At 45.9% G+C, this 26,423-nt stretch overlaps 1 protein-coding gene across 5 annotated transcripts in view; it reads left to right on the top strand.

Annotated features, from left to right (window-relative positions):
- Positions 1-26,423, top strand: part of EGFR (epidermal growth factor receptor) — a 216,081-nt gene that overhangs the window by 148,844 nt on the left and 40,814 nt on the right. For 4 of the 5 annotated variants that reach the window (XM_012805915.2, XM_023513922.1, XM_023513921.1 and 1 more), the window contains 13 exons: positions 4,081-4,264; positions 6,760-6,894; positions 12,397-12,465; positions 13,320-13,438; positions 14,654-14,795; positions 15,284-15,400; positions 16,143-16,269; positions 16,368-16,441; positions 17,423-17,513; positions 19,780-19,979; positions 20,856-20,988; positions 22,681-22,771; positions 24,751-24,908. In XM_012805915.2, coding sequence (XP_012661369.1) covers positions 4,081-4,264; positions 6,760-6,894; positions 12,397-12,465; positions 13,320-13,438; positions 14,654-14,795; positions 15,284-15,400; positions 16,143-16,269; positions 16,368-16,441; positions 17,423-17,513; positions 19,780-19,979; positions 20,856-20,988; positions 22,681-22,771; positions 24,751-24,908 — 1,640 coding nt within the window. Of the gene's footprint in view, positions 1-4,080; positions 4,265-6,759; positions 6,895-12,396; positions 12,466-13,319; positions 13,439-14,653; positions 14,796-15,283; positions 15,401-16,142; positions 16,270-16,367; positions 16,442-17,422; positions 17,514-17,656; positions 18,138-19,779; positions 19,980-20,855; positions 20,989-22,680; positions 22,772-24,750; positions 24,909-26,423 lie in introns of those variants that run through there. The other variant, XM_023513925.1, reaches the window with a different exon arrangement.

Raw genomic sequence — 26,423 nt, 5'->3', positions numbered from 1 at the left:
CTTGATGTTGATTTCTAATTTCATTCTGCTTTAATATGAAAAGTTAACATGATTGCAGTTTTAAAAAATTCATTTAGGCTTGTTTTATGGCTTAACATTATATTCTGTCTTGGAGAATGTTCCATATGCTGATGAGAAGAATGTGTAGTTTGTAGTTGTAGGGTACATAGAATGTTCCATAAATGTCTGTTAGGTCCAATTTAAGTCCAACATTTCTTTGTTGATTTTCTTTCTCAATTATCTATCTAGTGCTATGAGTTTGGTGTTGACATCCTCTATTTTGTATTGCTGTCTCTGTCTTTAGCTCTAATAATATTTGTTTTATGAATCTACATGCTCCAGTGTTAGGTGTATATACATTTAGGATTGTTATATCCTCTTGCTCAATTGATCTTTTTATCATTATATCCTGAACTTCTTTGTCTTTTTCTTCTTTGCTGTTTTTGATTTGAAGTCTATTTTACCTGACATAAGTATAGCTATTCCTGTTCATTTTGGTTTTCCATTTGCATGAATATTTTTTCTCACCCCTTTACTTTTAGACTATATGTTTCTTACAGATGAGTTTCTTATAAACAGCATATGTATGGATCTGCCTTAATCTATTCTGCCAATCAATGAAACATTTAATCTATTTACATTCAAAATTGATATGGGAGGTTTCATTTCTGTCATATTAATTGTTATCTAGTTATTCTGTAAAGTCTTTGTTTCTTTTTCTCTATTCATCTATGCTTTGATGGAATTGTTGTCTAGCCATTTGATTCTTTTCTTCCTTTGTGTGACTATTTTATGAGACCTATGAATTTTATACTTTTGTGTGTTTTTATGATGGTGAATATTAACCTTTTGTTTCCATATTTAGGATTCTTTGGGGCATTTCTTGTAGGGCCAGTCTAGTGATGACAAAATTTCCTCAGTGTTTGCTTTTCTGGGAAAGACTTTATTTCTGCTTCATTTGTAGTTTCATCTAACTAGATATATTGCGGCTGGCAGCTTTTCTTTTCTTTCAGCACTTTGAAAACACTATCCCATTCTAATCTGGTTTGTAAGGTTTCTATTGAAAAGTCTACTGTTAGTTTGATGGGATTTCCTTTACAGGTGACTAGATGCTTTTCTAGACTTGCTGGTTTTTAAAACCTTTTTTCCTTCATGTTGACTTTAGATATTCTTTTTTTTTTTTTTTCTTTTTTTTATTGAACGGTAACTATGTACATTAATGCACTTCTGGGGTACAGTGTGGGGTTTTCACATGCAATCTGAAATACTTCCATCTGGTGAACACAGCCTTCATGTCATTTTCTCAGTTATTGCTTTAAAACATTCACATTCTACTCTTAGAAAGATTCACCTGTACCCCTATAAGGTAAACCTCAGAAGTAATCCCTCCAGACTTTAGATATTCTGATGACAACATGCCACGATACAGTCTACTTTTCAGTTTGTTTTCCTGGGGATTATTGGGCCTCCTATACCTAGATAACTAAATTCTTGCTAGACTTGGGAAGTTTTCAACAATTATCTACTTGAATAGATTTTCTAAACTTAATTGATTTTTCTTTTCCCTTGGGAATACTGTTAACTCATAAATTCAATTGCCTTATGAAGTCCCATGTGTTTCAAAGGCCTTGTTCATTCTTTCTTTTTCCTTTATTTTTATCTAACTGTATTATTTTAAAAGTTCTATCTTCAAGCTCTGAAATTCTTTCCTCTGTTTGCTCTATTAATTGAAATACTCAAGATTTTATAATTTCTTCAATGAAATTTTTTAATTTCGGGATTTCTATGTGTTTGTTTTTTTTTTTTTTTTAGACAGGGTCTCACTATGTTGCCCTGGATAGAGTGCCGTAGCGTCAGAGCTCACAGCAACTTCAGACCCTTGGGCTTAAACAATTCTCTTGCTTCAGCCTCCAAAGTAGCTGGGACTATAGGCGCCTGCCACAATATCCGGCTATTTTTTGTTGCAGTTGTCATTGTTGTTTAGGAGGCCTAGGCTGGGTTTGAACCCGCTAGCCTCCGTGTATGTGGCTAGCACTGTAACCACTTGGGCTACGGGCACAGAGCCTGTTTGGGTTTTTTAGATATCTTTCTCATTGTAAACTTCTCATTCATATCCTGATTTTCTGATTTATTTTTGCCTGTTTCCAGATTGTCTTGCATTTCATTGATCTTGATTAAAATCAATATTTTGAATTCTTTATATGACATTTCAAGGGTTTCTTTTGGTTAAGATTTGTTGCTAGAGAATTATTGTATTCCTTTGAGGGTGTAATTATACCTTGTTTTTTTAATACTTCTTATATCTTTACATTATTTTCTGCCCATCTGGAGCAAGGGCCACTCATTATTTTTGAATATACTTTTGTTAGGGGCACTTTCTCTTTTGAATAGGGCTCTTTGCCTTTGCTTTTTCATGTTTATAGTGGTTTATTCAGTTATAAGTAGCCTTACTGTGGCAGCTTTCCCAAATGCCAGCTGTAGTGGTGGTGAGTGAGTGGGCACATAGCCTTCTGAGCAGCTGGGTGGCATGGGCAAGGAGGTAGCAGTGGTTCTACAAAGCTCTTCTTACTTCTTACTTCTGAGTGCTGTGTCAGCAGTTGTTGTAATGGGCCGTGCAGGCCAGCCCAGGGCCAGGAGGTGGTACTAGCCAGCTGCAGCATTAGCGGTATGGTTTATGGTTGACCTCTGTTACCTGTGAAGGTGGTCATGTGTCCCAGGTGGTGGGTTGAGTCATGGAAGCTGTCCCTCAGGCCCCTGGCAAAACATTTGGGTGAAGGATGACTGCTAGTACACTAAGGTCTCAGTCCTGGGAGAGAGGGGCAGTTCCAGAGCCACAGCCATGGCCAGCAAGAGTGACCCTTTATATCTTGGGCATTCCTCTCATGCCTTAGCCCTGATGGTGCTTGCCCCTTGGTTTCAATAGTGGCAGCCAGTCAGGGTATACAGTTAGTCACCATGGTTTTCTTCTAGTCTACAATGCTTTGAGCCAAGGGGTTACCACTCAGGTCAATGCCACACCTCCCGGGCAACTGTCCTCATGCTCTGGTCTGAGGGAGGACTCAGCTCCAGTATCAGTGGCTAAAGCCTGTGCTATACCTGTTCCTCAGTTCACCTGAGGGCCAGTTTCCTGGGCCCAGTCTGAGTCTCTCTAATTTCACATTGCTTCTAGCTCCTAGGACCCCATGTGGCTTTCTAAGAGGTGGGATCAAGAGTGGCATCCTCCTGGCATGCCTCCAGGTCTGGAAGTACATGGATACTCCCAGAGCAGTTCCATCTCACAGTCACAGCCACTTTCCAAATTAGAGCCAGGGCTCAGAGGGTCCAGGTGCTTCCCCAGCGCCTGGGTTGCACAGTGCTCTGGAGGAAACATGAACCACGGAAGTACTCCCTCATCCTGTCCTGTAGCAGGAGCCCACTCCCCACTGTCAGCTGGTCCAGCCACACAGGCTGCCCACCCTCTTTTTTTTTTTTTTTTTTGAGACAGAGCCTCAAGCTTTCCCCCTGGGTAGAGTGCCATGACATCACAGCTCACAACAACCTCCAACTCCTGGGCTCAAGTGAGTCTCCTGCCTCCACCTCCCAAGTAGCTGGGACCACAGGTGCTCGCCACAACGCCTGGCTATTTTTTGGTTGCAGCCGTCATTGTTGTTTGGCAGCCTGGGCTGGATTTGAACCCGCCACCTTAGGTGTATGTGGCTGGCACCTTATGCCCACCCTCTTCTTACCCAGTCTGACTTGTCTTTTGTTTTTATGTGGAATTCCTGTTTTCCTTTTTGGATAAGTATTCAAAGTTTGGTTGTCTACACACTATTTTGGTTCTTCTGAGTGGATGAGACATTCTGGAAAAGTTTGCTTAGTGATCTAGGAAAGAAACCAGCATTCCTACACAATTCATACCATCCATTACAGGCTTCAGGCATCCCACACCCTCTTTGTGATGCTTTACATGTCTTACATTTGATGCCACATGTGTTCGTTATGGTTCAGGTGGGTGTCTTGGAGTGCTCTGGCCCCATTCTAGGCCTTGACTTCTTGAATTTCCCAGAAGTAAAATAATATGGTCATATTTTATTTCCTTAGACCATCCAGGAAGTTGCTGGTTACGTCCTCATTGCCCTCAACACAGTGGAGAGGATTCCTTTGGAAAACCTTCAGATCATCAGAGGAAATATGTACTATGAGAACTCATATGCCCTGGCAGTCTTATCCAACTATGGCACAAACAAATCCGGACTGAGGGAGCTGCCCATGAGGAGCTTGCAGGGTGAGTGGTGTGCATGGCACAGGGGCTGTAAGTGTACTCAGTGAGCCCATCACTTTCCTTAACTCCCTCTCAGAGAGGACTTTTATTCATCAAAGACACATGTATTGAGTGCCAGCTGTGTTTGAGAAACAAAGGTGCAAGCTTCTCAGAAGATAGTAGGCAGTGGGATGGGGATGGGTAATTAGGCCAGGTATCAGTTCTTCCATGGACCTGGAGGAAAATCCAGAAAGTTAGTAAGAAATGGTAAAGATTGTGGGTAAAAGTGTGTGACGAGGATGAATTAAATTGCAGCCCTATTCCGCAGTCCTCAGAAGTGAAAGACACACATTGAAGATCAGCCCAGTTTCAGGCAGTTCCAGGAGCAGTGCTATGGTGTGGAAAGCCAGCATAAGTTAAGGACAGGAGGGAAGGTATTGTGGAAGAGAAGGTGGAAAGATAGTAGGAGAAAGAGAAAGTTGACAAGGTCAGTCACTGTGCCCCATGATGGGGTAGGTTTGCGGCCAGGAATGTTAAATTAGTAACTTTATTTAAAGGCTGCAACTATCCTTCAAAGTATCCATTGTACCAATGCTTCTTGACTTACGAATCTGGATAAACCCATCACAGGCTGAAAATACTATAAATCAGATTTGGCAGCATACTGAATATGTATTGCATTCACACCATGGTAGAGTAAAAAATTCTAAGTAGAACCATGTTACCATGGCTGGGAACTGTGTGCTCTACCATTTTCCAAATAAACAAACGGCAGCAAATTAACTACCCCAAGGCCCCAGCCTAGTGGATAGAGAAATCAGCAGCACCAGATTCCTCCCAGGGCTGCTGCTGCCCTGCCCACATGCCACACAGTTTGACAGGGAGCAGGGCTGGCAAGGAGGGTCCCCAGGAACAGGGGGTACCAAATAGGTTCACCACAGGGGCCCAGTGGGTACAGCTAGCCACTCAGACCCAGCTAGCCACTCAGGCCCGGCTGGCCGCTCAGACCCTGCTAGCCACTCCCCTGTGTGGCTACTGGGCTTGCCAGCCTAGAAAACTGCCTTGAGAATTCCCACCCCTCAGTTTAACCGTTCATAGCATCCAAGTGAGTTTGTGCTAGTGCTAACGGGTACTGTATGACCATGCTGTGAAGTGGCTGTCACACAGGGTCCCTGGGTCTGCCTCACCCAGCACCATACAGAGAGATAGCTCATGTGGCACTCCCTAGGCCCAGCTTTGACCCCTTTCCTGGCCCCGTGATCTGTTGTTTTGTTGCCATAGCTGCCTGGATTTCCTGTCTGCTTCTGCAGCCCTAACCTCTCTTTAGTCTCCACTTACCCAGTAGCAGAGCACATACCTCACACACAAGGCACCAAGATGTGGCCCTATGGCCTCCCAGCCTTCTCACCTCTATTGCTTTGTTCTCTACCATCCACTGTGGAAAGCATCCACTTCCCCTCCACTCCAGGCCCTGGGTCTCCTGTGCATGAGAACCCCTCAGACCCTCACCTTCTAAAATGTGTGCCTGTCTGGGTTCCGGAAAATCTCCTCAACAACAGCCTCCCAGATCTTCCCAAGCTGAATCCTTCCTTTTCCTTGAGGCACATCCATTCCTCATCTGGGGGCATTATCTTCTGTATGTAAGGTTTTTGTGTTTCTGTGTTTAAATGATAGCTACTGAGCATCATGAGGATTAACCAGGATGACGCTTATGAGTCCACTGGCACAGTGCCGGGCCTAGTTGCTGTCACGGGCCTCTCACAGGCATGGGGCCGTTAAACTGTGTGCTACATCTGTCCCGGTACCTGTCATTCTTGGAGAGAGCCCAGCAGGTACAGCTGGCTCCTGCCGACCCTGCAGTGCAGGCACAGGGCCTGCACCAAGATACTGCGTTCACATCCATGATAGTGCCATCAACGCAAGCATGTACTCCCTGTGTGCAGCTGGCTTTCGTTTCCAACTTTTTCATGTCCTCTCAGTTCTTCCTTGGAAAGAATTGTAGGACATCATAGATTCTTGTATCCATTGTGGCCTGTCTCTGGTCATGCGGAATCTTCTTGCTTCACTCTACTCGCTCACCTGTTTCTAGCGGGTCCTCCAGAGGTCTGGGAAGCCCGTGTGCTGCAAGCTGCTGCCCCCCCCAGACCCCCTTCCAGCCCACTGCACCCCATGGGCACCTGCCCCCTAGCCTGTCTGCGCTCTGCACAGCGGCTGCTGCGGCCCTGGGACCAGCCCCAGGAGCACCTTCCCCACCTTCGCCCATGTGTGCCCACCGGCTAATCCGTTCTCCTCCCCCTCCGTGCCAGTGTATCTCTAATCCTTGTTTAGGGCTTGGTTCTGAAAACAGCCTGACTCCTCTTCCTCTGCCATCTCCCCAGGGAAGCTCTCACAGGTCTCACCTTAGCATGTCTGGCAGGCTGTCATCTTTTTAGCAGTTGTAAAGAAATATAAAGAAAAGTGCATAGTTGGCGAGCATCGAGGCAGCAGGCGGGCTGCTCAGGTGTCTCCTTGTCGTGCAGAGGTCCTGCAGGGCGCGGTGCGTTTCAGCAACAACCCGGTCCTCTGCAACGTGGACTCCATCCAGTGGCGGGACATCATCAGCAGCGACTTCCTGAGCAACATGTCCATGGACTTTCAGAGCCACCTGGGCAGCTGTAAGTGTTGTGCTCTCTCTGCCTCCAGCTGTGCGGTGTGGAGTGTGGAGGTACGGTTAGTATCTGGTCATGTTACTCTGAAACAAAAGAAATTGCAAGCAAAATACCTGCCGACTGGAAGAACATTTATTTAAGAAAAAGGTGAAAGTCAGTTTTCAACGTGTGAGTTAGCCCTCTTGCTGGCCGGGTAGATCTCCCTGGGCAGCAGAGCCCACCTGTGGCCTTAAGAGGTGCCGCAGTGGCCTGTCAGGTGTCTCTGGAGTGGAGGTCCTCCTGACACCGGGGGCTTCTCCATCCAGCCTCTGAGAGACGGGCTGAGGCCTTGGGACCTGGGCCTTGCTATGGAGTCATGCAGTGCCCAGGCCCACCTGACACCCAGGGCTGCTCTGCCCTCTGGCTACCAGTGTAAGCACTCCCTAGAGGAGCTGCAGGCAAGCGTGAGTACAGGCATGGGCGGGAAGTCTGTCCGTATTTCCCTGAATGCTGGTGACCTAGCCCCTGCTGTGCTTGTGGGTGACAGCTGGCAGAGGAGGCTTGGCGGGGCAGGCTGTGTGGAGACCCAGCCCTGCTCTGCAGTCCCAGGGCACTGGGCCCTGGCTTGGTTTTTGCTTTCAAAGAAAATGGAGCTGCCAGAACCTTCAGAGTCATCAACCAGAGCCCTTCGGGCTGTTATTTACTTGTTTTATTTTTATTTCATTTATTTGTTAATTTATTGTGATGAAATACTTATAAGATTTATCATCCCAACAGTTTTCAAGTCCACAGTGAGGGCACGTTTGTACTCTTGTGTGACCATCACCAGCACCCAGGCACAGAACTGGGTACATGACAAGCTCTGCACTGTGCCTCGTGACTCCCTGTCCTTCTTCCTCTGCAAGCTTTGCCCTTGGCAGGCTTTCCACTTTCTGTCTCTGTGAATTGAGTACTCTGGGGTCCTTGTAGAGGTGTTGTCACACAGTAGCTGTCCTTTTATGTTCGGCTTATTTCACCTACCTAGCAAAATGTCCTCAGGATTCACCACATGGTGGCTGTGTCGGTGACTTGGGTGGGAGAAGCCCTTGAGCTCAGGAGTTCGAGACCAGTCTGAACAAGAACAAGACCCCATCTCTACTAAAAATAGAAAAGCTAGCCAGCATTGTGGCAAGTTCCTGTAGTCCCAGCTACTTGGGAAGTTGAGGCTAGAGGGTTGCTTGAACTCAGGAGTCTCAGGTTTCTGTGAGCTATGATGCCACAGCACTCTACCCAGGCTGACAGAGTGAGACAGTGTCTCCAAAAAAAGATAGGCTTGGTGCTTGTAGCTCAGTGGCTAAGGTGCTGGCCACATACAGTGAGGCTGGCGGGTTCGAACCCGGCCGGGGCCTCCCAAACAACAATGACAACAACGACAAAAATAGCTGGGCGTTGTGGTAGAAGCCTGTAGTCCCAGCTACTTGGGAGACAGAGGCAAAAGAATAATTGCATAAGCCTTAAGAGTTTGAGGTTGCTATAAGCTGTGATGCCACGGCACTCTATCAAGGGCAACATAGACTCTGCCTCCAAAAAAAAAAAAAATTTTCACTCCCTTTTATAACTGGATAGTATCCCAATGTGTGTTTATACCACATTTTGTCCATACATCCATCCATCAATGGACACTTGAGTTGCTTTCATCTTCCAGTTGTTTGAATACTGCTTCTATGTACATTCATATTAAGCCCCTTTTCCTTATTATTATTCCACCTGATACCCATCCTACTACGTTTGCAAGAAACTGAAAGCTGTATTTCACAGTGCAAAATTTTGTGTTATTTATTTTCTCAGCTATTAGGCAGATGATGGGGAGATTAAAGTATGCACATTTATTTTCAAGAAAGCAGACACAGAGGCTTGGTGCCTGTGGCTCAAGTAGCTAAGGCACTAGCCACATACACCTGAGGTGGCGGGTTCGAGTCCAGCCTGGGCCTACCAAACAACAATGACGGCTACAACCAAAAAATAGCCGGGCATTGTGGCGGGCACCTGTGGTCCCAGCTACTTGGGAGGCTGAGGCAGAAGACTCACTTAAGCCCAGGAGTTGAAGGTTGCTGTGAGCAGTGAAGCCACAGCACTCTACCCAGGGGGACAGCTTGAGGCTCTGTCTCAAAAAAAGACCCAGAAAGGGTATGAGGCTGATGAGTTTGCCCTGGATCAGCTTAATAGCCCCAAAGAGCATCTCTTCTCCCCCTCACGGCCATGGGAAAGACCCACCAAGAACATGCTGGAAAGTACGATGGACTGGCTCATTTAACAGAAGGATTCAGATATTCCAGGGCTTTGAACTATAAGCCAGTGTGGTATTGTTCAAGAACAGACGTATAAGAATAAGCCTAACTAAATCCAAAGTCCATAAAGGACTTTGCTAAGCAAAGAAGGCTAATAAGGGAAGAACTCATTTTTCAACAAATTCTTCTGGAATGACTAAACTATTAGGGGGAATAGCGAAGTGACAGGAATATGAAGCATTTTTTAAAAAGAAACTAGGGCTACTGAGTTAGGTGCACTGTAAAGTACAGAACCACCATCCACCTGAAACCTGGACTTTCCTTGTCATTCACCTGAGTGGTGGCAAGTAAGGACACCTGCCGCTGTTCTCAGAGATGGGATCCTTGACAGGTGTTTGCTGGGACATATTCCTTCCTGCTGAGAACTATCTTATTTAATCCTTACCCAGAAAAATTCTCATGTGATGATTTAAGTGTTCTGTGGACAAGGTGTGTGAGACTCGGAGAAGTTAAACAGTGTGCCCAGCAATGTGTTTAAGTTTGGGATTTGGAGTTAGAATGAATAGGTTTATTTAAGAGGAAATTAAAATAGATCCATCATGAACTCCATATGATACAAATCCCAAATATATACTACTTATTAAATACATGTAATAAAATAATTATAATATATTTAAGTGCTAGAAGGAGACATAAAGATGAATGTTTATAGTACCAAGTTGAAGAAAGCCCCGAACCAGATACCATAAAAGAAAATGCCTGTGTGAAAAAATGTTAATGGTGACTAGGAAAATACTGTACAAGGTCTGATTACCGTTACATTACATGGTAAGGATATTAACCATCCCTCTTGTAAGTCCCTAAAGTAGTCTTAAGAAGTCTAAGAAAAAGATGATGCTCCTGATGGAAACTTTGGCCCTGGACATCAGCAGGCCTCACACACACACACTAAAATGGCCAAGAAGTAAAATAAAATGCTGTTTCTACTGTAATGAAAAGGAGATCAAAATAAAATAAGAAAACATAATTTTTGCCTTTGCTAAATATTAATATTTGTGTCCCTTTCAATTTTCAAACACCCAGGTCAGCCAGCATGTGGAGAAACAGAAATTCTAATGTTCCTCTTGCAGGCATAGGAAGTAATGAACCCAGCTAGGAACACACCTGCAGTATGCACCCAAAGCTTTCAAGTATGCATACCTGTGACCCATCAGTATCATGCCTAGAAATAATAGAAAAAAGAAACAGAGAAGTAAAAATCATAAGAGATACTTAAGAAAAACGTTTTTTATATAAGAACATACCTTTGCAACCTTATATATAATACATTTTGCAAAAAATTATATGCATATATGTAAAAGATTAGTTAAATAAAGTATGGTATAATCATTCTACCATCATGCTAGGTAGAAGGATAAAGACATGGAAAATTTTTCACACTTGATTAGATTTTTATTTTTTTGAGACAGATCCTCAAGCTGTCCCCCTGGGTAGAGTGCCGTGGCATTACAGCTCACAGCAACCTCCAGCTCCTGGGCTCAAGCGAGTCTCCTGCCTCCGCCTCCCAAGTAGCTGGGACCACAGGTGCCTGCCACAACGCCCGGCTGTTTTTTGGTTGCAGCCGTCATTGTTGTTTGGCGGGTCTGGTCTGGGGATTCGAACCCGCCACCTTAGGTGTACGTGGCTGGCACCTTAGCCGGTTGAGCTATAGGCGCCGAGCCTTGATTAGATATTTTAAGGTAATAATACAAAGTATAGTGTAATTCCAAGTCTTATATTTTTACATATTTATATGTCTGTATTGGTTACCTCTAAGTGATTCTCATTTCTTCTTCCTGCTTTTTTGAGCTATCCATATTTTATACAGTGTGTCTGCATTTCTTTTATTGTCAAAGAAGGTTAATAATAGAATAATAAATAGAAATGTTCCCCCATTAAAGAAAGATGAATTTTTATTTCAAATATTTTTCTTTTATATACCTATTACATGCTTATAATAGAAATTTGAAAAATGTGTTTATGTATAGGATAAAAAGTAAAAATAACAAACACAACTGCTTTTAACATTTCTAAGTATTACTTCTGCTCTTTTGGATTCTGCTCCCCTTTCGCTGTCTCTCTTTGTGTTCCTTTCTCTCTGACTCTGTCTCTCTCTGTGTCTCTCTGTCAGTCTCTGTCTCTCCGTCCTCTCTCTCTGTCTCTCTCAGTCTCTACACCCATCTTTGCACAGCACACGTCCTGCAGTGCCATCGAGGTCTGGCTTTCCCACCTCTTGTGACTCTTATGAGTCCCAGCCTGGCATTACATTCTCCTCCCCAGTGGTGACTATAAACATTTCCAGTTGCATTCCAGGGATATTCTGGCTTACTAGTCACTTGGCACGTTATCAACTCTTCTGTTCAGAATCTACATTCTCCCAGAGATAAATTCCTCCTGACTGCAGCAGACTTTAGTATGTGTTAACTCCTTTAGCTTGCTATGTCTTTGTGGTAAAAGATATTTGCACAGTGGACCTCTTAACAAATTTGTTGCCCACTGGGGTCTCTTCATATAAATATAACATTTAATCTTCAGATTTCTCAACACTAATAATGAGAAAATACAACTGATGAGAGTGAACACCTTTTAGCTGTCATTTGTGGTTGAGCAAATTTTTAAAGCTACAGAAATTGATTGACCAATTGCAGATATTCAGACAGCAGCTTATAAACAGATAGCTAGAGTTTTAGCTTTCTGATCCACAGAAAGATTCATACCACTGCACCCTTCCTGCAGCACCCTGTGCCCCTCACTGGTTTGAGGTCTAGGAGGTTTTGTTTAGGATTTAGCAACCCCAGGAAGACAGGCACTCACAGCCACTGGAGCCTGGACATAGCAGGAGCTGGTGGGCTCATGCCAAGGGCCGGGCCAGATCAGACATCTAGCACTGAAGTGGGAGACTCTCTGAGCCTAAGCAAATTGTAAACATGGACCTCAGTTGACTTGAATCCCTGTGTACCTGGCCTATGACAGTGTTTACTCTCTGCCTCAGTTTTCACAGCTGAAATGTAAATGAAGGCAATGCGTGGCTCATCTTCCCTTCCTATGGATATCCTTTAATCTCTCTGTAAACCTACATTCAGACAAACAATAAGAGATTTGAAGCTATTCCTTGTTTACAGAACTTTGCTTACCTCAGGGCCCCAGGAGTGGCCTCCTGAGTTTCTTGTCATTCATTCTCTTTAGCCTAGATACCGCCTTAACTACTACTTTCCCGTTACAGGCCAGACATGTGATCCGAGCTGTCCCAATGGGAGCTGCTGGGGTGCAGGGAAGGAGAACTGCCAGAAATGTGAGTCAGAGAACAGTCCCTGTGCCCAGGTGGCCACTCCCCCTCAACCCCACCCCCACCCTCACCCCCCAGCACAGGTGATTGGATTGTATTCCCTTCCAAGACAACACAAAGCTCTTTGGTCACAGGGCCAGATGTTAGCAGTCCTGCAGATCTCACTGTATGCAGTTAATCCAGGGCCGCCTACTTTTGGCACTTGAGCCTGTCATACCCAAGGGAATGCCAGGCCCTGTAGCCAGCCGTGCCTTCTAACAATGCTTGGCAGGTTTTCTTGGGAGCAGAAGGCTCTGCTGACATGCGCTACCACCTTTCCCGCCCAGTTCCTTGGTGCCCACCTTTGCCAAAGTCTGAACCACATTTCTCAAGAGTGCTTTTCTGCGGGAGCCCTGTCTGGGGACACTTTGCCTGAGAATGGTTGCCTGGCTCAGGGTCTCAGTGGTCAAGGAATCTGGGGACATGTCAGCTTTAATACTGGCCATCTGTCCTCAAATCTAATTATGGCATGGCTATTATGCCTGTTTGAGCACTGCTTCCTGCAATACTTTTGTTATTTGTATGTTCTTCCTGCAATGTCCAGAGCTTGGTTCTAACTAGGACCTAATTAACTAGCAGGACTGAAAGTCTGGACTTGATCTGCTTAGTTCTCTTAAGTGATTAAAAGTAAATTGAGGGGTAGAAGAGGCACAGGAGAGGTTGGGATTTGGCTTAGCTGGGCGAAGTGTGCATGCCAAGGGGCTCTCACAGGCAGGCCCTTTGCTTCACTCTCTCCTCCACTGTTTACAAGTGCTCTGTGGCATCCCTTCGAAATGACCATCCCTCATTCTAACCTCATGGGCATCTTTGCTCTTTTTCAGTGACCAAAGTCATCTGTGCCCAGCAGTGCTCTGGGCGCTGTCGCGGCAGGTCCCCCAGCGACTGCTGCCACAACCAGTGTGCCGCGGGCTGCACGGGGCCCCGGGAGAGCGACTGCCTGGTGAGAGGCACCTCTGTCACCCCCCACCCCCCACTGGGCTCTTGTGGGAGAAGGTGTCCCAGGAGAGGACGGGGGCATGAGTAACAATGCTTTTTTGTCAGCCTCCCCCCTATATCTGTGAGGCCTTCATACATGGTCTGTGGGACCTCCCTGTGCCTCAGTTTCCTCTGCTGACAGTGGTGGATGACAGGTCCCCCCTATTGAGTGGTATAGTGACATAAAAAGTATGGGGCCAGCACTAGGACCTGGAGCAGAGTGAGCACTCAGAGTGGAAGCTTGTGCTTGTTGTGAGGCTCACTGTGGGGAGCACCAGCATCTCATTGTGTACGGGTTCACTCAGTTCTATTTTTAGCCCAGACACTCAATATCATGGGGTCCCCCAGAGAGCCACCTGGAGCCATACAGACCTTGTGCAGCACAGCTGGCTAGGACCATGTTAGGGTCCCGATGCCGACCTCCTGCTCACTCCTGGTCCCTGCTCAGACACCTGCTGAGTGGCACCCTTGCCCCAGGGGGTCTTAGTGCTTTAGTTCTTATTACTGCCAAACGCACCAGTGAGATACTTGCTGCCCCCGGGGCCATCTTGGGGTCCTGGGAACACCAGGGCCACTAGGTGTGATCCCTGGAGTTGGTACTGAGGCTGGCCAGGTCCTCCCTGAGACAGGATCCAGGGAGGAGAAGAAACCTAAAGGCCAGCAGCTGCACCCAACCTTGGGAATTCAGCCCCACTGACCTGGGCTGATTCTCACTGCAGCTCCAGGAAGAAGGCCTGAGACTGACCTTGGTAGTGAGAGTTATTAACTGCTTTGTTTGTTCTGGCCCTTCTCACATGGTGCCCTTTTCAGACAAGGGTTTCTGCAGTTGGGTATGAATCCCAAGATGTATCCTCAGGTGCTCTCTGTAAGGGAAACCCAAGTTCAGAAATACTTCCCTCTCTAGTTGCCACCGTAATGTGCACTCACTTGTCATTTATGTATTAATAAAGAGAAATATTCTCTCAGATCATATACCTGTAAGTCAGGGTGAATAGTATATTTAAGAAAATCACAGTTTTTGAGTCTTCCTGACTCTACTGAAGATGATTTATTGGGTTTCCTACTCTAATTGGAGACCTGAGTATGAGAACTGTGTCCCAAGATTTCTGACTTGGGGCTTCCTGCACTTGTGGCACTGGTGTCCTTGCATAGTTGATGGGCTACCCCCCTCCTATGACAGGTCTGCCGCAAGTTCCGAGATGAAGCCACCTGTAAGGACACCTGCCCACCACTAATGCTGTACAACCCTACCACCTACCAGATGGATGTGAACTCTGAAGGCAAATACAGCTTTGGGGCCACGTGTGTGAAGAAGTGCCCCCGTAAGTTACTCACCTGGGAGCCCTCTGACACATCAGGCATCCTGTCCTGTCCCCTATGGGAGCCCTTACGTCCCCCACTCAGGCCAGTCTTTGGGTCCATGTGGTGTGTCTGCCTCAGTGTGGGGCAGATGAGCACGACAGGGGCGGCTCACTGCTAAGGAGCTGAAAGGCAGTGGCTGCCTCAGGCCACCAGGGTTGCCATGTTCACAGTGGCCAGGGTGTGTGACAGGAGAGGCACCTGTGGCTCAGTCTCCTCACCTGAGGTCCTTGTGCAGCAGCCCAGAGTCCTCAGCTGTGGGACAGGCCCAGAGCTGGGTCCACTGGGCTGCTTCACTGCTCAGCACTTAACCAAGCCCATGTTTATGGAGCCCATTTTTGGATTTGGCCTGCCTTCTCAGCTCTCAAAATTCTACAACAGTTGTGCCTGTTAGGGTATTGCAGAAGGCACCTGGCACTGCCTTCACGGGTCCCTCCACGGCCTCCTTCAGGTAACTACGTGGTAACAGATCATGGCTCCTGTGTCCGCGCCTGTGGCTCTGACAGCTATGAGGTGGAGGAGGATGGCATCCGCAAATGCAAAAAATGCGAGGGGCCTTGTCGCAAAGGTAGGAGGTTCCTCATCTGGGCAGGGCTCCTGTGCCCACTGCCAAATACACATACTTGACTCCTCTGATTAAAAAATAGAAACAGCTATCCACAGTGGCTCAGGCCTGTAATCCCAGCACTCCGGGAGGCCAAGGTGGGTGACTTGCCTGAGCTCATGAGTTTGAGACCAGCCTGAGCTAGAGGGAGACCCTGCCTCTAAAAATAGTCAGGTGTGGCAAACACCTATAGTCCCAGCTACTCAGGAGGCTGAGGCAGGAGGATCGTTTGAGCCCAGGAGTCTGAGGTTGCTGTGAGCTATGATGCCACAACACTTGACCAGGGCAACAAAGTAAGACTCTGTCTCAAAAAACTAAATAAATAAAATAAAAAAAAATTTAAAAAACAGATACAAAAGCTGTGTATATCGTTTCTTTAAAATAGAACGTAAAGCAGCATAGCCAAGCTAGAGAAGGCTGAGTTGGGAGCGCTGTGAGCACAAGAGTGGCCAGGAGCAGTCAGGCTGCAGCCTGAGGGGGATGGCAGGCCAACATGACCACTGAAGAACAGCACATGCTCCCACACAGCCCCAGAGCCTCCCCAGGGCCCCAGCACCCCCACCCCAGGGTCTGCCAATTGGGTGAAGGATGGGGTGGTGTGGTGGCTCTTGAGGGTAGACTTCTGCCCACTCCCCTCTGCCGTGGACCCCCAGCTATGCTTATGTCAGTACCTGAAATTGAATAAACATCTCTCTTATGTTGACAGTTTGCAATGGAATAGGAATCGGTGAATTTAAGGACACACTTTCCATAAATGCTACAAACATAAAACACTTCAGAAATTGCACCTCCATCAGCGGGGACCTCCACATCCTGCCAGTGGCTTTTAGGGGGTAAGTGGCAGGCTCAGCTACTTCTACAGGGAAAACAAAGCCTGCCTTTCTCACTAGTGGGGACTTGTCACCCATAACCACCCTGCCACTTGTTGCAGGGACTCCTTTACCCGGACCCCTCCACTGGATCCAAAGGAACTGGACATTCTGAAAACTGTGAAGGAAATCACAGGTCTGTGCTGGGATGCTGCTTGCACATCATTGGGTGATCAGTGCATTATACATATGTCTTTCTCCTTTGGCATGCAAACATTTTTTCTGAAATTCCACCATTAATGACCAGTTCTTCAATACTTTTTTAAAAAAATGCACCTTTCCCTGTATGCGAAGAGGAGCATGTGAAGCCAAAGCACAGATTGTTACCAACTGGTGTGGACGGGTCTCATCCCTCTCCCTCATCCTCCCTGTGTGCTCAGCCATCTTGCTGGGCCAGGACTCTTAACAGCAGGGGGAGAGGGGGAGGTGACATGTGGGGTCAGCATGGGCCTTCCAAAGGGAATGCCACACCACTGATGGGCCACCGGCAGCCCTGAGACCTGTGGCTCCCCCACTCTCTTCACTTCTAAGAAGGGAATAGCTAGCCAGTCTCAGTGGCTCACACCTGTAACCTCAGCACTCTGGGAGGCTGAGGCAGGAGGACTGCTTGAGCCCAGGAGTTTGAGGTTGCTGTGAGCTATGAAGATGCCATGGCACTCTATACAGGGCACAGAGTGAGACTGCTTCAGTGAAGAAAGAAAGAAAAGGAACAGTTAGACCTGAATAACAGAGTGGTTTTGAGGATTAGAATTAAATAAGGAAAATAAGGACAATTCCTCAGATGTGCTAACCAGTGAGTAACTAGCAGCTGTGTTAGCAGCAGGAGGCTGGTTGGAATCCAGAGAGGGCAGCACAATGAGTACCTGTGGGTGGACTTGGGTGGTGGGAGAGACACATGGGGGACAGGGAATTCCATGGGTCAGGCAAGTTGCCACCACAAAAAATGTGCCTTGGCTTGCACACACGCGCCATACTCAGTGAGGGTGGTAAACAGAATCAAATCCAATCAAATTTCTACATTCACTGTGCACATGAAGCCTAGAGTAATGTCTCACATAGAAAAGGGACTTCTCAGTGGGGTGTCTGAGAAGTGGGGTGCCTTCCTTCTCCTTTCTAGGGTTTTTACTGATTCAGGCTTGGCCTGAAAACAAGACAGACCTCCATGCCTTCGAGAACCTGGAAATCATCCGTGGCAGGACCAAGCAACAGTGAGTTGACAACAGCACAGCCTGGCAAGATCACTCTTTGTCTTTTCATTTTGAAGTTAGCCCTATAAGAGAGGTGCAAAGAGAGTACAGAGAGCCCCAACATGCCCTTCCCAGTCTCCCCTGATAATCATGTCTCTCGAAAGCAGGTACAAGGATCCAGAGGACAAAACCAGCGCTAGCACTGGCCTGGGGCCTGCCAGTCTCCCGTGAGCACACTCCTGCATCCCAGCCCCCAGGGTGCACAGTGCACCTAGCTGTTAAAAGCTTCTCACCCCTCCAACTTGTGTCCTGCTCACCTTTCTGGGTTGTGACACTTGTGACAAGGACAGGCCAGACATTTTGTAAACTGTTGACTGGGTGATGTTTCCTCAGACACAGATGAGATTATGCACATCACATCAGAGTGACTTGATGAACTTGTTAGCAGTAAATACCTTTGTCATGGTTTCCACTTCTCCAGCTGGTGTGGTAGTGAGCACACAGGCACACATACACTGTAAGAGCCATCATCTGATTCGTGGTGACAAGGAAAAAACAGTCTGATTATGAGAACTGTCTCCCATATCAACCCCTAAAAGGAAGATGTGATACTGTGCAATATTAAAGAAATGAGAGAACATGAAATGCCCGTTGCTTTCTATACCTGCTTTGGCCATGTGTCTCTGATCCTAGACTTACAGCCACTTCCCAGAAAGATGCTGTGCTCTGCACTCTCTGGGGACTCTGCCTGAGGTTTATACAGAATGCAGACATTTAGAGAACACTTTTCTTGGACAGCTGGTCTGTGCCACTCACCTGAGCTTTTGAAATTTAAACAAGATAAGCATCACTCACTTTCCACAATTAATGGAAAGTCCAGTGACTGTGGTCCCTTCCAAGGTAGGGTGACCGCTGGCTTTGGGGTGACTCACCAGAGCATTAGTCCTGACTGCAAGGAAGCCCCTAGTTCTGCTCTGGGTATATGTGGGAGGCCCCTGACTGTGGTGGTTACAGGTCTCCTATCCAGGGCCTCTGGCTTCTGGAAGGCTGGGGGAAGGGTATACAGAACACCAACAGGGAAGGAAGCCCGAGTGGGAACTGAACCTTCTGCCACTCAGTCTTGTGTCCTCCCTGTGCCTCTTTCCTGTAGTTCCCTTAACTACACACAACCTGAGCTCCCCCAAGGTGCACAAGGTCACCTGTGCCACCCTCCCTGTCTGCGCCACTGGGGCGCGGCTGGCACCTGTGCTTCTCACACTCACCCCATGCGTGCCTAGTCTCAGGGTCCCTCTGTCTGAACAACTTCCTTCTTGTCTCCTAAGGGGCCACCTGGAGTCCTGGCACAGTGTCAGGTGGTGAAGAAAACATTCAGCTCCTGCTCTCGGGGACTCACAGTCTGGGAATCACTTCTCAGAAGAAGCACCCCTCCCAGGCATCTTACCCAGACTATCAGAGGCACCTGTGCTATGCCCCTGTGGTGCCTATAGGCATTACACTCACACATAGGGTGAAATTGTCACCACTAGACCCAGGGTTTCTTGAGAGTGTGGAGCATATTTCACCTGTGCAAAATTAGGCACATAGCACCTCAAATGTTCAGTAAATATGGATGGACAGTGGTAGGGGGTTTGGGGGTATCTCATCTGCAACCTTTGAAGGATAATTTGATGTTTGAAAAGTCAGATCATGTTCTCAATTTCCAAGCAAAATAAAAATGTAGTAAATGAAATAATGTCCCTCAGTCTGTCACCAAGGTTAAGGATGCCAAATGAATAAGGAACTTCCTTTTCTCTGGAAGAGCCTGAAAGCATACTTGAGGTTTTCAGAAGTCACAGAGCATGCCTTGCACAGTATGACTTACAGTAACTGTAGTGAAATCTACTTTGCTCCAGAAAAACAAAATAAGGTTGTTTTTGCTTTTTTTTTAATTGAATGGTAACTGTGTACATTGATGCACTTTGCGGGTGCAGTGTGGTGTTTTCATACATAATCCAAGACACTTCCATCAAACTGGTTAACATAGCCTTCATGTAACTTTCTTAGTTATTATGTCAAAACATTCATATTCTACTCATATAAAGATTCACTTGTACCCTTGCAAGATGAACCACAGAAGTGAACCCTCGAATCCCTCTCCCTCCCCCCCCCTCCCCATATCCTTAGGTTGTTATTAGGTTATAGCTTTCATATAAAAAGGTTTAAATTAATTTCATAATAGGTGCAAAATAAGGTTTTTAAAGGTACATCATTTTCCTAATGTTTCACAATGTTTTTCTCTCCAACTTAGTGGTCAATTTTCTCTTGCGGTTGTTGGCCTGAACATAACATCCTTGGGTTTACGCTCCCTCAAGGAGATAAGTGATGGAGATGTGATAATTTCAGGAAACAAGAACTTGTGCTATGCAAATACAATAAACTGGAAAAAACTCTTTGGGACCTCTAGTCAGAAAGCCAGAATCATCAACAACAGAGTTGAGAACAACTGCAGTAAGTAATCACTTTATGTTTTGATTGTGGAGACGGTTCTAGTGGGTCATTTATTTTTATTTAGCTTTTTATTAAAGGATCATTTCCAAACATTTAAATTACTTTTTTCATTCATTAAGGAGCATATTGAAATCTGTATTTTCCTAATTGTGAAGTTCCCTTGTCAAGTTCATTAGAATTGTTTCCAGATCATTCTCATTTCATAGGATGAATTGTCCCAGAGGTTTAGGCTAGCAATTGTTTGTAAATTAAAAAACTAAATTTAGTGTTAGTGATACCATGTCTTAGCTGTCGATTGTTCCCTACTTAGACACACTCAGAGGATGGGTGAGCTTTTCACACTAACACCTCCTGTGTGTGTGTTATGACTTGGGAGCTCTGGGTCAGCACTGATGCTGGTGGGAGTGCCCTGGCCATGGCTGGGCCCCCGGCCCCTGGGAGAGACAGATCCAAGTTCAGATGCTGCTCTGACCATCTCTAGCTTTGAGATCTCAGTCAATTAATCTCTGTAGGTTTTGTATTCCTAATCCATAAAGTGGAGATAATGACGACTCCCACACCACAGAGCTATAGAAAGGCTTAAATACAATGCCATGCGCAAAGCTCTCAGCATGATTATAGCACAGAGCAGACTCCCTGACCTACGGTCTCCATACCACTCAGGACTGCCCAGGGTGTCCTGGGCACCCAGTAGGGAAGGGGGCCCCCCACAGTCAGCCTCCTGGAAGGACAGTTTGAGTCTCTTCCTTCCAGGCTCCCAGCACACCTGTGCTGCCCTAGGTCACTGAACACACAGCCCTCTTGCAGGAAAGTGGTGTCTCCACCGCTCCCTCTTTCCCTGCTCCCTGACTCCCGTGACTCACTGTGTCTCCCCAGAGGCCATGAACCACATCTGCAGTTCCCTGTGCTCATCAGAGGGCTGCTGGGGCCCAGAGCCGAGAGACTGTGTGGCCTGCCAGAACGTCAGCCGCGGCCGGGAGTGTGTGGGCAGGTGCCACGTGCTGGAGGGGTATGGCTGTCCTTCTCAACCCTGGTTCCATCAGAACTAAGACTCAGGATTGTTTTTATAGCTTTATAGTTATTCAGTTACATTTTGTTTTCTTTTATTTTTCCTTTGTTCTTTTTTTCTGGTGGGGGTATTGTTTGGTAGTATGTTTATTTTTTGGCACCCTGTTAATTACAGTAGGAAATAAGCAAACTATTCTTATTACTTAATCGAATCCAGTAACTTGCAGACTTTCTTTTCCTGAAAATATCTTCAATTTGTTAAGCTACACAAAGTTTACAGCCAACACCTTGGCTTTTTGGTCTTTTCTTTTTTTTTTTCAGCACACTAGTCCTAGTGTGTCAAAATGTTTTAGTACAAACCAGATTTCTGGTTAATTTTTGTGTTATGTACCCTGAGCTTGCACTCACCATTGAACAGTGCAAGTAACTTTAAATATTACCATGGACAAAGAAATAATTCATATAATGTTTGTTTAATTCAGTTGCAATCAATAAAAAGTATAATCTTTGGAAACCATGAGAATTTTGGTATTGATGATAAGGCTTTGAATGAGTACAAATAATGTTGAAAAATAAACAAGTAGGAAGATAAAATTGAAGGGCAGAAGAAATTTTTTTTTTAATTTAAACAAAAGAAGAACTTTTATGATGGAGAAGAGATATAGGAATTGCAGATGGTTGCAGAAAACCTCCCTTTCCAACTCATTGCCAGGAAGTGGGTCACAGCATGGACCCAGCAGTCTTCAGGAGCAGAAGGAGAGGACCAGATCAGTTCTGTGGAAGCCCCTTAGATTACAGGTTCAGCGTGATTAGAGTCACTGAGAGTGGTTCTAAAGTGTGAGTAGGGAATATTGGTGTAATTCTTCTGCAGATAGACACTCAGGTTTCCATTTTCAAGTCTCTTTTAAGAGACAAGGTAATTGAAGAGCCCCCATGGGATGCCAAGTCTCCTGGTAGTGCAGAGAACCCATGTCTGGTAGCACCTATACCCTGCAGGACTGGCCCTTTCAGCAGGGCAATGACCCAGAGAGGAAAGCAGAAGACACACCCTGTCCTGTTTGCTTTAATTGCTAAAGAGAGTCCTTATGGCACAAGCTGACTGTGCCTGTGCTTTAAGCAGTCCTTATGGCTGCTTGGTGGGAAGACTCCTGGTCAGAAACCAGGCACATGCCAGTCCTATGCACAGCCGCTTGTCTTTTCAGTCAAGCATTCTCTCCTAACATTGATGTCACATCTGGAGGAATGTTGAAAACAGTAGGGGCAAAGTCTTCCACGTGTGCTCTACACCTTACGAGTGTGCATGGGGCAGGTTTGCCATCCTCCTCCCTTCCCTTAGTCTGCACCTGCCATCTCTGCTCATCAGCCCTGTATCAGAGGCACAGGCTCCTCACAAGGACCTGGTTTTCTGTCTTTTGGGTTACTTACCCAAAAAATGCCTCTAGAAAGTACAGGATGACAAGTAAAGCTTCTGCGTTTATTCAAGGAGAAGATGACCAAGGATTCAGCTAATAAAATCAGTGTATTATAATATAATATAGTCCTAGGGTCCTGACTATTTGACCTTTCCTTAAAATTACTTTGAACTTCAGAGGGAGGTGGTTTGTGTCCCTGAGACGGTCTAAGCACCACACTGGGAAGTGGGGTGGCAGGGGGAGGGGGAGACACTGACCTGTCTCCTTGTCACCTCTCTCAGTGAGCCAAGGGAGTTTGTGGAGAATTCCGAGTGTATTCAGTGCCATCCGGAGTGCCTGCCCCAGGCCCTGAACATCACCTGCACGGGACGGGTGAGCAGCCCCTCAATGTCACTTGCTCCCACTCATGGGGAGAAGTCTTCATAAAAGCAGGACCACAACAAAGCCCAAGTCACCCGTAGCTAGAAAGGACCTTGCTCAGGGCTGCTCCCAGAGAGGGTACTGCAGCCTGGCAGCTGTGACAAGTGATCACAGAAGCACCTTCAGCTTTGCTGCTCAGCACCTCCACACTTTATCTAAGCCTACTTTAAAAACTCAGCTTACTTTGACTTAATAAATCCCCAAACTTAACAGTCACTCTTGTGAACCAGTTTCCATCACTCTTGTCTTAGCATCATAGCTTCATCATTTCAATCAAACATCCACAAATTCTTATTTAACATTAGTTTGTAATTAGTTGAGAGGTTTTTTTTTGCAGTTTTTGGTCGGGGCTGGGTTTGAACCCGCCACTTCCAGCATATGGGGCTGGTGCCCTACTCTTTTGAGCCACAGGTGCTGCCCAGTTGAGAGGTTTATAAAGAAACTTGAAAACTTTTTTTTCTTTTTTGAGACAGAGTCTCATTATGTTGCCACAGCTCGCAGCAACCTCAAACTCTTAAGGCTTAAGTGATTCTCTTGCCTCAGCCTCCCAAGTAGCTGGGACTATAGGTGCCTGCCACAACATCCAGCTATTTTTTTGTTGTAGTTGCCATTTTTGTCAGGCCTGGGCTGGAACCCACCAGCCCTGCCTGGCACCCTAGCCACTGAGCTATAGGCGCCGAGCCAAAACTCTAAAACATTTTAAAATTCACAGTTAAAGATCCCCATGTTCAGTAACAATCTTATAAAGAGTATTAGTGAGAATTCAGGTGTCTCTCATGCCAAATGTTGGTAGTGTTGTTAATTCTCAATATTATTCATATGGCAAGCTCTGTTTGGATTTGAGCTCCAAGAGCCATTTCTAAATTTACTAACTGAAAACAGTTTCAACATTCTGTGTAAATCAGGACTGCATTTGAAGGGCTAGACTGCCAACATGGCTGGCCACATAACAACTATCAGTTTGCAGGTCTGTGTGGTGTCGGGGTAAATGTTTTGTTTTTTATTCATGCTCCATTGCCCTGAGTGTACTCCTGTGGCATCACAGCTCACAGCAACCTCAAACTCTTGGGCTCAAGTGATCCTCCTGCCTCAGCCTACCAAGTAGCTGGGACTACAGGCACTCGCCACACCACCTGCCTAATTTTTCTGTTTTTAGTGGAGACGGGGTTTTGCTTTTGCTCAGGCTGGTCTGGGACTCCTGAGTTCAAGCTTCCACCTCTGCCTCCCATGATGCTAAGATTACAGGTGTGAGCCACTGCTCCTGACCTGGCTTAAATTTCTGTCATTAAACTAATCAGTGATACTGGCTTAGTCATCTGGCTGTGCTGGCTTTGGACACACATTAGAGAAATTAGCTAAGCAAAAGATCCTTTCTTAAAGGCTTTATTTCAGACCCTTATAAAGTGTGGGCCACACTACCCGGGCAGTCCCATGCTTTTATCTCTGTGAATTTTGCAAGAGCAAATATGATGCAGGACACCACGCATTGTGCATCCACCCGAGCCCCTGCCTCCTTTCACTGGCTGATTTTCTTACACACTTGCCTCGGAGAGACTGGCTTTCTTCAGAGCTTTCCTGAAACGTCCAGCATTATGTGTCAAAAACACTGTCTGCCCAGTCAGGACATAAATATGCATGTAGGCCAAAAATGGAGACTTTGACCAGGAGAGATGCCCACAGTGTATTTTCCAGTCTCCTGGTGTCCGTGTACATTACACACATTCTAAGTCAGGAAGGCTATCCACTGTGAGCACCAGTAGCCATCTTGCAGCAAGTGCAATCACAGAACTTGTTTTCCACTTTAATGACTTTTTATCACTTGTTTTTTTTCTTTCTCACACTAAATATTTTAAGTAAAGAGCTACTTCCATTTTGGAAACATAAATAGAAAAGACAGAGACATACATAAAGGTCCTCTCCACTTGGTGCAGGGACCAGACCACTGCATCCAGTGTGCTCACTACGTCGACGGCCCTCACTGTGTCAGGACCTGCCCTGCGGGAGTCATGGGGGAGAACAGCACCCTGGTCTGGAAGTATGCCGACGCCAGCCACGTGTGCCACCTGTGCCATCCAAACTGCACCTATGGGTGAGTGGAGCTCTGCATCCTAGCCAGGGAGTGCACCAGAGTAGATGCTGCTTCTGCAGATTCATAGATTGAAAACTTACAGAGATTTGTATCTGAGTCACTTACAAACAATGTTTTGGCCCCAGGGCCGTGGTGGGACATGTCCTGGGTGGATCTTACAGCTGGGAAGAAAAGCTGTGTGCTGCCCTGGAGCACTCGCAGGCCAGGGCTCTGTTCCTCATGCTACACGTCCTGACAGGAGGGTGGTGAGTGGACAGTGACAGCTCATGTCCTGGCAGCTGCCACCCAGCACCTCTAACAGGTTTTCATGGATCTCTGCAGATCACTAGGGTTGGTGTACGGTTGTTTTTTTGAGTTGTTTTGTCATAAATAGAAGATAACACTGCCCCAGGGCTGCTTACAGACACTTTTCTTTCTTAGCTAGTTGATCATTACATTGTTACTACTTGAATTTAAATTATTTTAACTGAAATTAGCAGAAGTGCTCTGATTGTATCTTATTTACTAGAATAAAAAATTTGACAATCAAACTGGACTCAAGAATCACAAGACAGGAGAATCAGAGACAGGAGTTGAGTTGTCCTATACACTACACTAGGTCATGTTTCCTCGCATTTCTCAAAATCCCCAACCTGTTTTGGGGCTTTTTTTCCCCCTTCCTTTGGGTCTAACACCAGTCATGTGGCCTTAGACAAGTGTCTTTTCCTCTGTGCCTCTCCTTTCCCACCCATGAATCAGGATAATAATGCTGCATAGCTCACGGGATATTAATGACTGTGAGTTAACGTGTGTGATGTGCTTGAAACAGTGCCTGGGGCAGGGTGGGTGCTGGTCAGAGATAACACTGCTGCTGGTGGTGGCAGTGATTGACTGTGACATTATAATGATAAGTGAATTTTCTAGAAAGACAATCACATTTCCCATATGATATCTTAATCTCTTTTCCAAAAGTAACAGATTGTCTAATGAAGGCCAAAAGAGTATTTCACTGTTTCCAGAGTACTGTCAGGCATGTGGTAATGGACATCCGAGTTTTACATCTGATGGTGATGGGAATGACTGTCATATCTAATATTAAAAGCAATATTTGCTATTAGTTTGAGATACCAAGTATCTTATTGAGAAAATATTTATCTATACTTAGCTCTTTTTTTTTTACTTTATTTTATTTTATTTATTTATTTATTTATTTTTATTAAATGATAGCTGTATACATTAATGCAAACATGGGGTACAGGGTAGTGTTTTCATATACATTTTGAAATACTTTCATCAAGCTGGTTCACATAAATTTCATGTCATTTGCATAGTCATTGTGTCAAAACATTTACATTCTAGTTCTAGAAAAGTTCACTTGTACCCTTGTTAGACAGAAATAGAGGTGATCTTTCCGTTCACCCACCCACCACCCAGCCACCCTTCTCCCCTCCCCTTCCCCACCCCCTCCCCATATTCCTGGGCTAGAATTAAGTTGTTTCTTTCATTTGAGAAGTATATATTAGTTTCATAGAAGGG

The sequence above is a fragment of the Otolemur garnettii genome, unplaced genomic scaffold (assembly GCF_000181295.1).
Source record: "Otolemur garnettii isolate 467f Iridium unplaced genomic scaffold, OtoGar3 scaffold00045, whole genome shotgun sequence".
In the NCBI taxonomy this organism is placed as follows: domain Eukaryota; kingdom Metazoa; phylum Chordata; class Mammalia; order Primates; family Galagidae; genus Otolemur; species Otolemur garnettii.
The sequence above is the reverse complement of the archived record's forward strand: the minus strand, read 5'-3'. Positions and strand labels throughout refer to the sequence as shown.